The sequence below is a fragment of the Suillus subaureus genome, assembly GCF_016647635.1.
Source record: "Suillus subaureus strain MN1 chromosome Unknown BJ212scaffold_9, whole genome shotgun sequence".
NCBI classification, from domain to species: Eukaryota; Fungi; Basidiomycota; class Agaricomycetes; order Boletales; family Suillaceae; genus Suillus; species Suillus subaureus.
Genome location: NW_024538565.1, coordinates 984,904 through 1,001,150, shown reverse-complemented (window position 1 = coordinate 1,001,150; position 16,247 = coordinate 984,904). Strand labels below are relative to the sequence as shown.

The 16,247-nt window shown below is 46.1% G+C and overlaps 7 protein-coding genes across 7 annotated transcripts; 5 read left to right on the top strand and 2 right to left on the bottom strand.

Moving 5' to 3' along the window:
• Window positions 1-3,176: 3,176 nt before the first annotated feature.
• BJ212DRAFT_1428350 (uncharacterized protein) lies at window positions 3,177-3,871 on the top strand. The gene has a single exon (XM_041337668.1). The coding sequence runs from the start codon at window positions 3,526-3,528 to the stop codon at window positions 3,736-3,738; it is 213 nt and encodes a 70-aa protein (XP_041195353.1). The 5' UTR covers window positions 3,177-3,525; the 3' UTR covers window positions 3,739-3,871.
• A 1,626-nt stretch (window positions 3,872-5,497) lies between these two features.
• On the top strand, window positions 5,498-6,668 carry BJ212DRAFT_1343253 (kinase-like domain-containing protein). Its single transcript, XM_041335219.1, has 6 exons — window positions 5,498-5,558; window positions 5,605-5,790; window positions 5,850-5,880; window positions 5,934-5,971; window positions 6,021-6,233; window positions 6,287-6,668. The coding sequence occupies exons 2-6, from the start codon at window positions 5,716-5,718 to the stop codon at window positions 6,491-6,493; spliced, it is 564 nt and encodes a 187-aa protein (XP_041195352.1). The 5' UTR covers window positions 5,498-5,558; window positions 5,605-5,715; the 3' UTR covers window positions 6,494-6,668.
• Window positions 6,669-7,736: 1,068 nt separating this feature from the next.
• Window positions 7,737-8,324, bottom strand: BJ212DRAFT_1267691 (uncharacterized protein; the record flags this gene model as incomplete). The annotated part of the gene is made up of 3 exons (XM_041330675.1): window positions 7,737-7,943; window positions 7,993-8,059; window positions 8,107-8,324. 3 exons carry the CDS (start codon window positions 8,322-8,324, stop codon window positions 7,737-7,739), a joined length of 492 nt encoding a protein of 163 aa, XP_041195351.1.
• A 191-nt stretch (window positions 8,325-8,515) lies between these two features.
• On the top strand, window positions 8,516-10,542 carry BJ212DRAFT_1343234 (Alpha/Beta hydrolase protein). Its single transcript, XM_041335218.1, has 7 exons — window positions 8,516-8,659; window positions 8,716-9,261; window positions 9,314-9,616; window positions 9,664-9,718; window positions 9,766-9,884; window positions 9,947-10,237; window positions 10,290-10,542. Exons 2-7 carry the CDS (start codon window positions 8,833-8,835, stop codon window positions 10,332-10,334), a joined length of 1,242 nt encoding a protein of 413 aa, XP_041195350.1. The 5' UTR covers window positions 8,516-8,659; window positions 8,716-8,832; the 3' UTR covers window positions 10,335-10,542.
• Window positions 10,543-10,637: 95 nt separating this feature from the next.
• On the bottom strand, window positions 10,638-12,862 carry BJ212DRAFT_1068629 (WD40-repeat-containing domain protein). The gene is made up of 7 exons (XM_041328986.1): window positions 12,751-12,862; window positions 11,642-12,696; window positions 11,522-11,584; window positions 11,401-11,469; window positions 11,300-11,353; window positions 11,149-11,237; window positions 10,638-11,098 (listed from the first exon to the last, which is right to left on the bottom strand). The coding sequence occupies exons 2-7, from the start codon at window positions 12,587-12,589 to the stop codon at window positions 10,828-10,830; spliced, it is 1,494 nt and encodes a 497-aa protein (XP_041195349.1). The 5' UTR covers window positions 12,590-12,696; window positions 12,751-12,862; the 3' UTR covers window positions 10,638-10,827.
• A 529-nt stretch (window positions 12,863-13,391) lies between these two features.
• On the top strand, window positions 13,392-15,355 carry BJ212DRAFT_1343217 (kinase-like domain-containing protein). Its single transcript, XM_041335217.1, has 9 exons — window positions 13,392-13,597; window positions 13,652-13,681; window positions 13,735-13,828; window positions 13,887-13,934; window positions 13,997-14,188; window positions 14,238-14,268; window positions 14,323-14,360; window positions 14,413-14,619; window positions 14,667-15,355. Coding segments are annotated over exons 1-9 (1,248 nt in total). The 5' UTR covers window positions 13,392-13,595; the 3' UTR covers window positions 15,273-15,355.
• Window positions 15,173-16,235, top strand: BJ212DRAFT_1343204 (kinase-like domain-containing protein). The gene is made up of 6 exons (XM_041335216.1): window positions 15,173-15,355; window positions 15,410-15,421; window positions 15,573-15,728; window positions 15,784-15,823; window positions 15,887-15,925; window positions 15,951-16,235. Exons 2-6 carry the CDS (start codon window positions 15,417-15,419, stop codon window positions 16,107-16,109), a joined length of 399 nt encoding a protein of 132 aa, XP_041195347.1. The 5' UTR covers window positions 15,173-15,355; window positions 15,410-15,416; the 3' UTR covers window positions 16,110-16,235.
• Window positions 16,236-16,247: the final 12 nt, after the last annotated feature.

The following is a 16,247-nucleotide window of genomic DNA, read 5'->3' as shown; positions in this document are numbered from 1 at the left end:
CTCCAATAGCTGACAAAACCACAGATAAAGGCCCAAAGAAATAGTGCATATGCCAGAATTTTGCGCAGCTCAACAAGGTGACAGAAGTAGTGCCAATGCCACAAGGAGACATTCTGGCAAAACAACAGAGGTTAAGTGGACACAAGTATATATCAATATTTGACTTCACAGCAGGATATTACGCCATCAAGGTACCAGAAAAATGGTGTCCCTACCTAGCATTCTATATTGAAGGATGAGGATATTTCTGGTATTGAAGGATGCCAATGGGGATAATGGGAGCGCCGACAGCATTCTGCAAAGCATTAGCAGCAAGACTTCATGACTTATTAGTAACTGCACTTCATGGAACTATTCATGGATGATGGTGATGAAGGAATCAACTACTAAGCTATGGCACAAAAAGGAATACCAAGTCAGAGTATATGTGTGGTCGTCTCAGCTCTGCCTATGGCTGCTATACTTTGCAAAGGCAAGTGCATTCGACCCAAGGGGAAGCAAGTGCAACACATCCACAGGTCGCGCGAAGCGTGGGAAAGTCACGCGCGCGGAGGCGAAGGTGCACGCAGAGAGTGGTAGGATGCGCGAAGCGTGGGAAAGTCGTGTGCTAATAGGCAAAAGTGCGCAAAGGGCTAGGAATGCGATGGGGACTAGAGGAAGATGATGACTGATACTGATGGGTGCAAGGACGACAAATGCGATGATGATAGAGTGTGATTGTCAAAAACACTACTGACTATGGCTCCAAAAATGCGTGCACTATGCTGAGGGATGCTAAGGGATACTCCCCAGAAACTAAGTGGTAGCTAACTAAGTGATAAAAAAATGCGAATGCTATCATGCAAAAGGCGACTAAGCGCATTCCCACGATGCGGAGCCAACGCGAGTAAGGTGCAGGAACGAAGAAGGTATATGTAAGTAAGGGTCCATGATGGAATATGGTGTCATGATAAGAGTAAATGCAAAAATGTACCAGTAGGACTTGGTGGACAATGGATGGATGCTCCTGGATGATGGGCAATGAAGCACAGGAAAGCGCGTGGGATGCACGTGGGAACGCGTCATGGGAGAGTAGTGTGTGCGATGTGTGGGAAGATCGCGCATGTATAGGCTGAGTGAAGGAATGATATAGGGAATGATGCTGCAAGTTCATGCTGTGAACTGCATGCAGATACATCACAATATAGGGCTCTACAGGCATACAGAGGCATGAGTCTCTACAGCAGTTGCATGGCAAGTACGTTTCAAGAAATGATCAACAAGCTGATGGTTTTATTTCAAAGATTCCACAAATGTAAATTTTCAATAGCGCCAAGCAAGACCAAATTTTGTATGTCAGAAACAGAATTTACAGGAGGGATGATAGGACAAGATGGAGTCAAACCAGACTTAACAAAGCTGATGGCCATAGTAGACTGGAAACAACCTCAGAATGCACAGAACTTAGCATTGTTTTTAGGACTCACAGGATTCTATAGAACGCTCATCAATGCATACACAAAACACGAAGGCCCACTGCGCAATTTGCTCCTTAAAGTACTGACAGGCAACACAATGTTGAAAGCTGCATACAGACGAGCCATGAGTGGCTTCCAATTAGGTTCTTGGTGGAAGCAAGAACATACTAACGCCTTCCTAGACCTCAAAACAGCCATCACATCAAGACTGGTGTTACAAGCGCCAAAGTATGATGGATCACATTTTGTTATCACAACAGACAGATGTGCAGAAGGCTTCACAGCAGTCCTGTTGCAGAGAATCAAAACTCAAACACCAGCAGGAAAGTGGGTAGAACATCTACATCCAATAGGATTTGTGTCAAAGAGGACATCGAGCACAGAAAGGAAGTACAAATCTTACTTATTAGAATTTGCTGCACTGAAATTTGGATTAGATAAATTTTCAGGCATTGTCTGGGGCTTCCTGATCGAAATCGAGACAGACTGTAGCACAATGAGAGACACACTACTCAATCTGAACTTGAACGTAGCACACACAAGATGGAGAGAGGGAATCCTGGCATACCACATCATGGACATCAGACATGTACCTGGTAAGTTAAATGTAGTAGCTGACAGGTTAAGCAGAAAATGGGAAAACACAAGGGCAATAATGGGAGACAGAAGCAAATGGACCTGTAAATGAAGACTGGGAAGCAAGAACAGGATTAGTCAATGACATCATGCACATCGCAACAATCGAAGCAACAACAGACAAACTACACACAAGATTTGTTGAAGAACCAATATTCCTAGAGGTTGTAGAAGCACTAACCAATTTAGATCAGAACATGGAAATAAGAAGAAAGAAGAAAGCAAGACATAGAGCATCACAATACATTATAGAAAATGGTAAGCTTTGGAAGCTAAGAGGAGGAACAGCGACAAGAGCAAGAGCAAAGGTAGAATGTATATCAAAGGAAGAAGCGAAAATATTAGCAATGCAAACTCACACAGAAGGAGGGCATTGGGGTAGAGATGCCATCAAGATGGCACTCTTGGATAAGATATGCAGCCCAAAACTAGACACATCAATCCTAGAAGCTATAAAGAACTGCACTAAGTGTAAAAACATCAGTCCAACACATATACACTCACTATTTGAACCAATCACTAGGAGACATCCATTCGAACTACTAGTGGGCAATTACCTCAGCCTGCCGAAAGAGAAAGGAGGTTACAGCACCTTGGGAGTATACTTGGACACCTTCTCACAACACACGTGGGTATTCAAGTATAAAGTGATGGGCAGTGCAAAGACGATAATAGACAGTCTCAACAGTATCTTCAACACATTCATGCCATCAGAGACATTTATGGCGGATGGTGGAAGACACTTTAATAATGACACAGTACGGGCATTTTGCGAATCAAGAAAATGCAAACTACACACAGTAGCAGCATATTCACCATGGGTCAATGGCCTAGTAGAAGGAATGAATAAGTTATTACTCCATGTACTAAAGAGACTCTGCGCACCAGAACTCAGAGAAGATCAACAAGAGGAAGCAGCTTGGGACAAGCTACTGAAATCTTGGCCAAAGCACATTGACAATGCAGTTCACGCTCTTAATTATCAATTGCTACCAGCGCTGAAATTTTCTCCAAGGAACTTCTTTTAGGACTCATCATCAACACTCCAAAAACAAACATAGAAGACAGCACATCAAGTCTATGCACCGTAGATGCTCTCACACAAGTAGCATATGTAGAGCAACAATGGCTAGATGGTTACGATGAAATCATAAGACATGCAATCAAAAGAAAAACAGTGTTTGACAAGAAAGTATTGCAGCACACCCCAGGTGAAGCCATATTCAAAATTGGTCAATTAGTACAAGTCTACTGTAACAATTTAGATTATACCTTCAAAACAGAATGGAAGCTGATTCCAAGATGGTTGGTCCCAAGAAGAATACAAGCACACACAGTAAACTCATACACACTGGAAACATTGAACAGGGCAATCATCCAAGGAGATTTCAGCGCAAGGCGCTTACGAGCATTCACACCACAATCAGGAACAATGCTAGCAGAAGAACAAGAGAAATACAAGAGCAAAATCAGAGAGAAAGAAAGCAATGAAGGGAAAGAGACAGAGAAAGACAATAGAGAAGAAAATGACGATGGAAGAGAAGAAGAAGACGAGGATGAAGAACCAATAGAAGAATCAGAATCAGAATCAGAAGACGAAGAAGCAGAGACAGAAGAAGATAGAAGATCAGAGAATGGAAGATAGAAGGCGGTGTCGAGGGCGGCACCGATTGTTTTTAGGGGGGTGCATGGACTAGGGATCCCAAAGCATGAACCAGAGACCTAGCTCTGCGGAGATCTCCAGAGCTTAGTCAGACATGTAGACAACCAAGTCGGTTCTTGTAGTAGCACATCATCATCACGCTTATCAGAGTCCTTGGTTCATCACTTCAGCACTACTACAGCGTACCAGCATCGGATCCAGTAAACGAGATTCTTGTGAATGACGATCCATGAAAAAAGTCCAACGCACTAATAGGAGGTGAGCTGCAACAATATAAAATATCATCGCACACTGACGATCTGGGTTCTTCAAGCTCAGCTGCGGCTTAGCTTTCGTCGAGCTCAACACCGCCGTTAAGTGCTTCTTCCAACCAGGAGTTAGGGCAGCGCCATCGTGGATGTGACATTTTCGGAAGCACTCGATCATGCCCTACGTTCGTCTGAGTGTGCAGGATACTCACTAGAATATTTGGAACAAGGAAGGTTCAGTAAGACTTCTGCTGTACATGTGTGCCTATGCCGGTCCTCGCTAGGAGTTAAAAAAACCTCGACATTGCTCTCGTAGCTTCGCGAGCCGCTCGGTAGTGTCCACAGTGCGAGTCCCAATTGCGCCCATAGTCGTTGTACCAGAAAAGAATTGCAGTCTGAGCAAATGCAAGGGTCAGTAGATATTGACGTCTATGCGCACGCAAGGTCCCAAGACTGCATTGAGATCAGATTATGAAGTGTTCCACAAAGTCTTTCTATGCAAAGGCACCTGAACCAGGGAGCTTTGTAGTGAGCGGCGCACTCACTAGAGGGAATAAGAGGGATGAGAGAGCGAAGGACGGGCCGCCTTCAAGGGCTGCCGTAGATCAGCTCAATGATTCGAAGACGAATAGATTTCGCATGCACGATGCTATCGGTTAGAACGAGAGTCCCATAGAGTTATTGACAGATTCCGAACGGTTATGTTGGAATTGGGGTGACGGGCATAAAGGATACACGATCCTTGCAAAGACGTATAAGGGGAGAGGCATGCATATGCAAAGTTTGTTGAAAGTCTATCGCACAGTTGCGAACCATGTGATCCGATGCTTGCCCGTGCACAAAATTAGAGTTTTGCTGTCTGAGCGCTTCAAAGCCAACTTATTTATAGTACACAGCAATACTGGCGCTCGAGGTGTCTGTTCACAGGATGCATAGGCTACACAGTAGTCGATGTGACTCCATGACATGTAAGGAAGCGCCCATCCTTTTTTGGTCGCCTTATGTGAGGTTGGCCCTTTCCAGATCTAATCCCAGCGCCTGCTTATCTCGTCCTATATCCCATCCCAACAGTCTGTCTGACTTTGTGACCCGCGGCCGAGGTGTACAGCGATGTCACATATCTTTTGTCTGAAGGTGAGCAAACATCCAAGCCGGTAAATCGACGTTTCTCAGCGTTTCTAATCATGAAACAAACCTTCCATTCCATCAGACTGGCGGTGTCACTGGACTGCAAGTACTATGGCATTCTCTGTAAAAAACATCTTGTCATGTTGGTCTGTCTGTCTAACGAAGGCACTGTATAGGTCCGACATGATCCAGGACAAATCGACAGAGGTTCCTCGGTCACGTATTTCCGGATATGATAGATTTCCTCATTTCATCGGAGATTTGAGCGATGTCTACCGATGTACCATGGTTTCAAAGTCCCATGGAAAAATAGAGGTACATCCTCCTTCTTTCATTTGTCACCGCCAACGAAGTTCACAACAGGTAGCCATCAAATCCTTGAGGATCCTTGATTTGAGTGATGAAGCGATAAGGGCATTGCGCAAGGTACGTGACGGCAGCTCGCTCAATATTCGTGCTAATTGTGTCTCAGAGGATCTATGGTGAAGTACGTGCATGGGCAGTGTTGCATCATAAGAATGTCCTTCGCTTTTTTGGGACGACCTCAGGATTTGGACCGCTTCCCGCATTCGTAACTCCTTGGATGGAGCGTGGATCTTTGACGAACTATCTGTCTCTTGAGTTCTCTAATCTATTGGATAGAGACAAGTTCATACTGGTGGGTTCTACTACTGCCAAGTGATTCGAGCTGATCGTCTTGACGACCACTCCCTGTAGCTTGAACAGATTACGACAGCTATTCAATACCGTTTGTGCTGGTTCGTGTCTTTTTTCACAAGCAGCTTTTGACAATTCCCACAGTTCATGACGAGCATGTCATTCATGGGAACCTCACTGGAGTAAGGTTACAGCTCTGTGGATGTGTTTTGACAAGCTAAACGAGTACAGCACAACATATTGATCGATTCCAGAGGAAACGCTCACGTAACAGATTTTGGACTGTCGACGATCCTTGCAGAATGCGATAGCTCGTCGTGCGAAGCCTACTACTCAGGATCTATACGCTGGGCTGCACCTGAATTGATACATCTTACAGACGAAGAAGCTGGAAAGCCGACTACCTGCTCCGACGTTTACTCGCTCGGTTCCGTAATACTTCAGGTACGTCACTCTTTATTTTGCCCGCAGTACCTGCATTTCGAGTTACAATTCAGGTACTATCCGGAAAGCTCCCTTATCATTGGCTGGAAGACCCACTTCATATCATGGCTGCTAGACACAAGGGTATGCAACCCATGGCAACAGACAGTTCAGTTGACAGGCATCACGTACCCTTTCTTCAAGAATGCTGGTCATGGTCTCCTGACAGACCAACGATTGACCACGTTCTGAGTTATGTTCGAAGCGCATTACCACCATAGTAATTACAGGCAGTTGCTCTGAGATAATCGATTTACACATCATATTGTATATTCGTCTTTTTGTTCATGGCGCACTAGCTCCGCGTGTCTTCTTATTTATTTATTATTACCCCACAAACGCTTGTTTTCTTGAAAATATGTAGTTGCGTACCTTGTGCTTAGCTCCTGGGATCATATCCTTTCTCAATGATATTAGCTGCTCTATCTGAATCAAAACTTATTTCGAGAAACGTTTAATACATTGAGCGATGCTCACAAATCAAAACTCATCTCTCTTAACCCGTTGCTTCTTCTCGAGCAAAACCACATTAGACACCCCTCCCTCTTTCTTCAAAATGTCCAGTACAGCTGCAGCTCGTTCTCCGTCTTCCAGTCTATATACATGTTCGTTTGACATCAATCCGGTGCCCACAGCTTTAACGTGGGTGAGGCCTTGCAGCTCGGGGTGTACACTTGGGAGGCGTGCGGGATCGGCGAAGAAAGGTGATATACTGGATAATGTCAAGGCTAAATCGATGGGTACTGGATGCAGTTGGTTGATTGACATCATGATGTTGTGGCAGCGAAAACTGCAAGCCTTGAAATATCTGGGAACCGATAGTCACCGCTTAGACAAGCACTGGAGATAGAGACTAACGAGATGTTACTATCTCGGACAAAGTTGGCCGGTCCAATGTGATATATCACTCTCAACTAAACCCGATGTCCAAGTTGGGATGGACTGACAGCGATACGGTGTAAGGCAAGATTCAAATGCAGGGACACGGATACTGAACTTGTGCATTGAGCGGTTCCATTCCATGCGGGTGGTATATGATAACAATAGTAAAGGTGAACTGGTAACCCGCGGTATCTACAAAAATACCGTGCTTAATTCTGGGAACACGTTTGAAATTGGCAGGTGAAAATACCAGTCATGTGAAAGTTTACACTCATGATCAGAGCACATGAGCGACCTTAGCAGCATACGTACAAGATCACGGATAGATAACGCGCTCCACGCTCAGCTCTCAGAAGCGAGTGCTTGGAGTTCACCAAAATGCTATTCCGAGTATCCCACCAGCTCAGGTATGATTTACAAAAACCCACTCCGAGTCAGGGAAGCATGATCCAATCCTTCGCGTGCTATATCCAGCTGAAAATTGAGACCAACCGTTACGAAGACGAGTCAAGATAATCAACAACAACAATTTGACGATGTTTTTGAGCGTGCCTACCTTCAACAGCCTCCTGACTTGTAGGACTAAACTGCCGATGGATTAGACTCATGGTGGGGCTCGTCTAGCCAATGATGCTTCGCATAAGAGACAAATGTGACGACGACGAAATCGATGATATTTATTCCAGCGGGGAATATTTCGAGAAAAGCTCGTCTTGATCGTGATATGATACCAAGTTTTGCATGTCTATATCGTGCTAGAATGATAGGTGCATTGCCGGATACAAACAACTGGATTATAGTCAGAGATAGCGCGGATATTGATTCGTCAACGACTTACCACCGGAGAACGAAACATAATTTGCCATGTGTACGGCTTATCGTCTGGCCCATTAAAGGTCCAAGGTCTTTACAATCTCAAACTAACGTCAATGCATCAAATCTAGTGCCTTACCTGTCGACATTTTCGGTCTCTTCCACGCCCGAAACCATCACAATTTCTATCGGGTTCTCACTATTGAGTAACTTTAACCGGCCACTATCGACTTCGCCAACGACGCAAGATACCCGCCCAGTGCTCAAGAGTTGAGGGTGGCTTTCAAAACGGCTTATCGTGGTAGTTGGTCCTAGTGCCGTGTTAACCTGGTACATGACTATGCCGTCCGGGGTCATGAGCAGGGTTTGCGTGGGGTCATTGTATCGCAGGCAGAGTTCCATGAGATGGTTATAGATAGAAAATATACTAGCATTAGCGAGACGCCGCTTATTTTTATGATGGTTACTTCCGCCTTAAGAGGACTCAGGGATCAGAAGTGGGATCCTTGGGTGAAGGCGGTGGGCTAGACCCACGGCCCATCAATGGGCGCTTGTACGAGCTCCACAGTCTGTGTATATGATAAGTCCATGTGGTCTGGTCAAGCCTTCATGTCCGTCATCGCGGAGCATGATGAGCATAACCAGACAACTCAACTTGGGCGGTCCAAACTCTAACGTCGCGGTCTTGATGAGTGTGCAGTTAGCATTCAAAAAAATGGATCTGAGCTGACGTAATCACAACTTCTAGCACAACCTTCCCAATTTAGCACATGCAGATGTGTCTCCTCAAGGCTCGAACACGGTTGTGATAGAACGACGATCTACCCCACGTCTCATGCATAGATACCCTTAGATTCAACCAGAAATGCTCAATTTACTGCCTACTACTCTTCGTTTCCTGCTTGGCTCACTACTTTGGCTCGACTTCTCTCAACCACCTGCTGTCCTGCCAGCCCGCACCTCGTTGTCCTTCCAGCTGCGACACGAGCATGCTATAACTAACGATTCTCGGGTGATCTTCTCCGACGCGGTTCCATTATTTTCCGCAGATTCGTATATCATGAGCACGTCGACCATCCAAACGCACAGACCGCAGTCGGCGAAGACATTTCATAGCGCTCGGCTACGCTCTATTAGATATGGTCAGAGCGAACAGGTATTGTGGGATACAACCGATGTCCTCGGGCCGAACGTTGAAGAGAGAGAGACGTTGCTCACACTTGCGAAAATGACTTCTAATGCATATACGTCACCCACTGCATCAGATTGGTATATAGCGGACGGCTGGAATAAGGTACGTTCCTGTACCTTGATGATACATTTTACAACATACTAACGAATAACAGTCCACACCGTTTGGTTGGGAACCTGACGCAGATGGCATTCGAGGGCATATCTTTGTCTCGGACGACAACTCAACAGTGGTGCTTTCAATCAAGGGTACTTCTGCTGGCTGGATCACAGGTGGTGGTGGACCGACTGTACGAAAGGATAAGCTGAACGATAATCTTTTGTTTTCTTGCTGTTGTGCAAGAGTTGGTCCAACTTGGTCAACGGTTTGCGATTGCCACCAGGGTGGCTATAGATGTGACCAAGAATGTCTGGAGAAGAGTTTGATAGGGGAGAGCTTATATTATTCTGTTGGACTGGTATGTACAAATTCAAAGCTTAATTTTCCGGTCTGATTCCGCTGCAGAATTTATATAATAATGTCACATATTTATATCCAAATGCTGATATCTGGCTCATAGGTGTGTTTAAGCGCTGTATCTGCTGAGTACTTCTCATCATCCACAAGGGCATTCCCTTGGTGGCTCCCTCGCCTCACTCATCGGCGTGACATTTGGAGCACCTGTCGTCGCATTTGAAGCGCCCTCCGAAAAATTAGCTGCGACGCGTTTGCACCTGCCTTCTCCGGTGAGTCTAAGTCTTCTTCATCGCAACCATTTTCAAATACTGATCCTTCGGATGACATGCAGCCCTCGACACAACACATCACCCACGTCTTCCATACAGCTGATCCTATCCCAATGGGCACCTGTACTGGTATTACCTCGTCTTGTGGCATGGCAGGCTATGCCATGGAGACACGCTGCCATTTGGGCAAGGTCATCCGCTACGATACCGTCACGCACCTCAACTGGTCTGTTGATGTACGAACGCACTCTATCGTTCAAATCATTGATAGGTTGTTGAGTGAAGATTGGACTCAGGAAGGACAGGAGGGCAGGACGGTGCCTGAGGCGAAGGCGGATGATGAGGATTGTGTTGTAAGTCTGTTTAATTTTTTTGTTTTACCGCTAGCGTTAATTGGGTTACCAGGATTGCTTCAACTGGGAGTTTGGGAGCTTTCAGGGAAAGAGTTAATCTATGGATGATAGAAGCTATGACATGAGAGAAACTTATACATACATATGACGAATGATTAATTTTCTTAGGCTTGAACAGCCGATGAACAGCCGTCCTGAGATTTGTGACACTTCTCCGATGGAGGCCCTAGATTATATTAAGACTGATCAGTAGGTAATGCAGATCATACAGCATGCGACCACCATCTTCAATGTAGAAAGTTGAGATATTCATTAATCTGACTGCAAATCGCCTACATCCCCCAAACGCGAGCCGTGAAGTTGGACAATGATCATTTCAAACGCAGTCTGTTCTGCCGGATCCGATGCAGTCAAACAGTGGTGAATGGATTGGTCTAGAGCGCTGTATCCACCGAAAATAAGCAATTCAGATACAATATGTCCCATACACAAAACCAAGTTACTAACGTATCGTAATTGATTGTACTACCCCGCGCCCTGAACCCCGAACCCGTCGGAAGACATAAGTAGAAATAAGAACAAAATAGTATCTAGTAGTACGTGGGGATATAGAATGAGATAGGATAAATCAAAGCGAACATATCTAATCGTCCACACCGGCGGGAGACAAACAACCAACACACAACCAAAAACGAGACCAAACATTGTCTTTTACCCTGACAGGCTTGTGCACTGCACTTTCCTGCTGGCCAGGTGGACGACTTTGACGGCCATGCGAAGAGTTTTCTCGCGTACCGTGCCCCGCTCCAACAGCACGTGTGCGTGAAAATGGTCTTGGACGACTGAATGCCTAGTGGTAAGCTGTGTCACAACTCGACTAAATTATCAGGTGAGCTATGCGACAGACCTCCCTAGCGACTTGATCAACAGTTCTGGTTGAGGAATTTGACTGCGCTACGCCACGCTCATCCCATGGTCTTGGATTGGGAGGCGATGCGCTCTACATGCAACAAGTGATAATGTCAAAACATAAATAGGCCAATGGGGATGATTGCGACGCACACGAATGTTTGTAGCCACATCAAAAGGTGCCGGTAGTCGAGGCGTGTGATCAGGCTAGGCTGGATGTGAGGTGTCAAATTGAATAGAGAAGCAAGGCATACCACGATAGTATCATCGTGCCGTAAATCCTTTCGTGCGTTGTTACTGGCGGGACAAATACTTGCGTCAATCTGCGGCCAACTCTTATTTAGCTCAAGAGAAGACCATCGGTGAGTCACATACATCGATCAGTGAGTGACCAGCTGTAGACGTTCCCAGTGACGGTCCTGACTCGCTGTCCGTAACCTAGCGAGTACGAGTGTCAATGATCACCTTGAGAGATATTGTAATTTGGAAGCTTACATTAACATCTCTAACCAACGCCTGAAGATCCCAGATGTACACGCTCTTGTCGACACCACCAGTAGCGAGCAGTCTGCTGTTTCTTGCGAAAGCCGCGCACCTCAAGCCATTGGGATGGTCCAAAGGCCGACCAACTGACTGGTTGGTTTTCGGATCCCATAAAGAGATGGTGTTATCAAGAGAAGCGGTCACCAATAAAAGCTCGTCTTGAGACAAGACCATGGCACAGATAGGACGAGTACGTTCGCCTAGACGGACGACTTTCCCTTGGATATCAGCTCTTGTCTGTGCGATTCCATTACTACATCCCAGGAAAATTCTATCATATGAAGTCCATGTGACGCAGTGGATTTGCTGCGATGCATGGCATGCTTCTACAAAGCGGAGCACCTCTCTTGTCTTGACGTCCCAAAAAGTGATTGTATTGTTGTATCCACTCGTTACGAGCGTTGTACCATCAGATGAATAACGCACTGCGTATACATGTGGGTGGCCAGTTCTGATCGGATATCCCACGATATCGCCTTGCTTGGTATCCCAAATGATCGCCGTTCCGTCTTCAGACCCACTGGCGATGTGCAACTCATCCGGACTCCAGCAAACAGACAATATTGCGAGGCTGTGAGCTTGCTTCCATTTTCCGGCCATTTTCCCGGTGGCCAACGTCCAAAGGCGTATCCTGCCATCCTGGCTGCCAGTCACGATTTCCATGTGATTTGGCGACACTGCCATGGCGTGGACAGCCCCACTTCCTGCATCTGTCCAGGGGCCACCCACTACTTGACCGGTGTCCACCTTCAGAACTTGGATGGAACCATCTTCGGAGCAGATGATGATGCGTCGATCTTCGTCTAGAAAATCGATGCATGAGATTGCCGCGGAGTGGATTCCCTGGCCGTAGAGACATATTGGTTTCTGGGTATAAGGTTTGGACGAAGTAGAGAGCATGGTAGGATGATGTCACAGAAATGAATGCTCGCCGCGACAAGTTGAGCGAGGTAAGTCCAAGGCCAGGGGACTTAACAGATCCAGTGGCCGGCAATTTCGACTAAAAACTATGTATCAACTTGTTATGATTTCATGATTGGAAATGAGGGACTAGTACTCACTAAATTAGGGAACGTGATTCGAGCTAGAGAAGCACAATCAACTGGAAGACGAGATGCTAAGCACTGCAGATTCTCTAGGCTACTGCCTCGGATGAGGTCTGCAAGTAGAAAAGTTAAGGGATGGATACAGTGACCGTGCAATACTTTATGTAGTTTCTGGGTTGCACAGCAGCCGCCCGGGCCCGGCTGTGTGCCACAAGGGGTGAGTTGACTTGTCCAAGTTGCGCGCGCCGCCCCAGCCTCATCACGGCTACTGGCAAACACCGTAGCCCATTCAGAGGTGGGCTTCTCTATCTTAAGTATCGAAGGCATTCCAGAAGTGTCCATGTCAAGTCCAGGCTGTGCTTGAGGGAAAATGTCATGCAGCGCCTACCAGAAAATTCAAATCAGCTATTTTTCGTTTCTTGTTCATCATGATACGCCGCCACTATGTATGGTGAAGCAATATTTCAGATAGAAGTCTCCTTGGCGGGAAACATAGCATAACATATTGACAAGAAAACATGAAAGGCGTATGTATTTCCAGAGAAGACTCAGCCCCAGGGTCTGGACTCTGAACGATAAGATCAACGTAATTTACCAATAATTTACGTAAGGAGAAACATTAGGACCTCTTGGGGCATGAAGCCAAACTGGGGTAACTGCGCTAGTCTACTTACAGCCACGCTGTGTACTAATTTGCATGGCAGGCACCGCCGCCGCAGGTCAGTCGAAAATCGACATTGACTCAATACTAGTACCCGCACAACTCTGTATTGCTGTCCACTACTGGCCCTTGATTAATAGCCGCCCATCTCCCTTCCGCACATACAATCACAACTACGATCATTGTAGCTTTGCATGAAATGTGAGTGAGAGGTACATGTCATATGTTGAACGGCACCCTCACAGTTCTTTGAAGGAACCCAGTGCATCCCGAACCAAACATACTGTTGGTATCCCAGAAAGCCCTGGTGTAAATTTCCTGACTTACAACTAACTCAGTGCTACTCATCTCATCAATCCAATATTGAGCACATCTGGAGACTACAGTGATGTATACAAATGCACGCTGACAAGTGGCCTCGAAAGCACTCTCGTTCGTGGTCGACTTCACTGTGAGATTAGTTCAGCTTCAATCTAATCTTGCTTTGCAGGTCGCAGTGAAGCTCGTCCGATTTGGCAGGCATAAAAAATACTATGGTGTCAGTATCTTCCAATCCCCCTACTAGTAGCTGCTGATTTCTAAATTCTAATGACGTCTCAGCGAATCTTGAGAGAGATAAACTTGCGCATGAAACTTAATCACCAAAATATCATTCAGTTGTTAGGTACCACTAGAGAATTCCAAGGTGGCAGTTTCCCTTCGTTTGTGTTCCCTTGGATGCCAAGTGGAGATCTCCATTGCTACATCGCGTACCACGGAACGGGAATTGAGACGCCAACCAAGTTGTCCTTGGTAAATCAAGTAGATAATTTCCTTGTCTAGCGATAACATACTTCCCTAGGTTCGCGACATTGCCTCTGGAGTTACTTATCGTCAGTCTTATCCTGTCGGAATAGGCATTACACTAACTGCCTGAATGCTCGCAGTCCACAAGTCGCACGTGGTTCATGGTAATCTGGAGAGTGTTCGTTCTCCTACATCCCTCAGCCATACAACGTTTCTCAACATATTTTCAGAAAAATGTTCTCATAGGCCCGGAAAATCGAGCATATCTGACTGGTTTCTCCTTATCAACCGACCTTAATACTAGTCAACTCTTAGGAGCACCCGAGTCTGGTGGAGTGCGATTTGCTGCTCCTGAATGCTTCGTTGACGAAGAAGGCGACAATTCCTTGCCTATCATCAACAGTGATATATACTCAATCGGCTGTGTCTTATTCCACGTGAGCGTGTGCTTGGAAATCGTGACTATTCTGAAGCTTGCCTTCAGGTTTTCTCAGGGTGTTTGCCATGGCATGATTCAAAATCTGGCGACATTATCAACGAACTTCGACAGTGTCGTATGCCGTCACGTCCAGGGGGCGGCGGTATCGATGACCTTTTGTGGAACTTCATCACACGCTGCTGCTCCTTCACACCGTGCGATCGACCATCCGCAACACAGATCCTCGAATTTTTCGAACATCAATACAAGCCTAGTAAGGCCAATATCTCTCCAGATAACCTGACAAAGATGCTCTGCAATATCCCTCCCAATCCCACTGTCTCTGGAGGTTTTGCAGACATACGGAGGTGCACTTTGAAGACGGACGGGAAAGCTACGCAGGTCAACCGATTCTCCGTACAAATGAGAGGATATATGAATGATCCATACCCAGGTAGCTGTCAAGTCAATCCGACCCCAAGGCGATGTCCCAGCTCAAAAACTGTGCGAGGTTCGGCATCCCACCATTGTGCTCTGGGTCAACTCATGGTGTCTTGCGTCAGGGGTACTTGCGTGAACTCAAGATTTGGGCAAGACTTATGCAGGAAAACATCCTACCTCTGCTCGGAGTCGCGCAAAATCTTTACTCTGTTTCCGGCTGTGATGCATTAGTTTGCCCCTGGATGGAGAATGGCACACTCTCAACGTACCTCAGCAGGTATCCGACAATGGAACTACGACAGAAGTTAAAATTGGTATGTTATAGGCGAATAGCTAGTGCAACGATCAACGTTTTAATTAAGTTACAGCTCTGTGATGTCGTCACTGGCCTTCGTTATCGTGCGCGCTATAGATTTATCATTTGTCCTATTTTGATTGCAAAAAAAATTCCAGTTCATTCCCAACGCGTTGTGCATGGAGATTTGACAAATGTCTGTGCAACACTTCATGTCGACATCTCGGACTAATGAGCGGACAGAACAACATCCTCATAGATGTTAATGGACGTGCGGTGGTCGCTGATTTTGGCCTGTCTTTCCAAATATCAGAACTCACTGGGAGTTACCCCGTCACAGGGGCTGCGCAGTGGATGGCGCCAGAGCTAATGCAAGCGTTCAAACCATCTATGTAAGAGCAATCTTACGTCGCCTATGGATAGACCTTACCTCTTTGCTTCCTCTAGACACAGCGATATGTATTCCTTTGGCTCCATCATGAATTACGTATGCTCTATGTCACTGATTGTGACGTCCTGCAGTCGTTTGATATCGATCACACCTTTTTAGGTCATCTCTGGTGAACTTCCCTTTGCGCATGAACCAGCAGTGTTTGCCGCCTTCATAAGGAAAGGCACCCTACACCATCCGAGGCAATGATGTATCTCAAGAGCATTGGAAATTCAGCCAACGGTGCTGGGAACCATTTAATTTTGATGACGGAAGCTCTTCTCGCCCATCCGCCGAAGAAGCTTGTGGATTTCTGCGAAGGAGCTTGAATTCAGACTGCTGATCGCAAAATAGGTTGACATCATTATGTGCTGTTTTTCTCCTGTGCTTGGGCTGTACTTTACAAATGTCTTTGAAGTAGATTTATACTTAACTCGGCGGTGCCCACTGTCAGCGTCTCAACTTTCCACAGCCCTGCAAA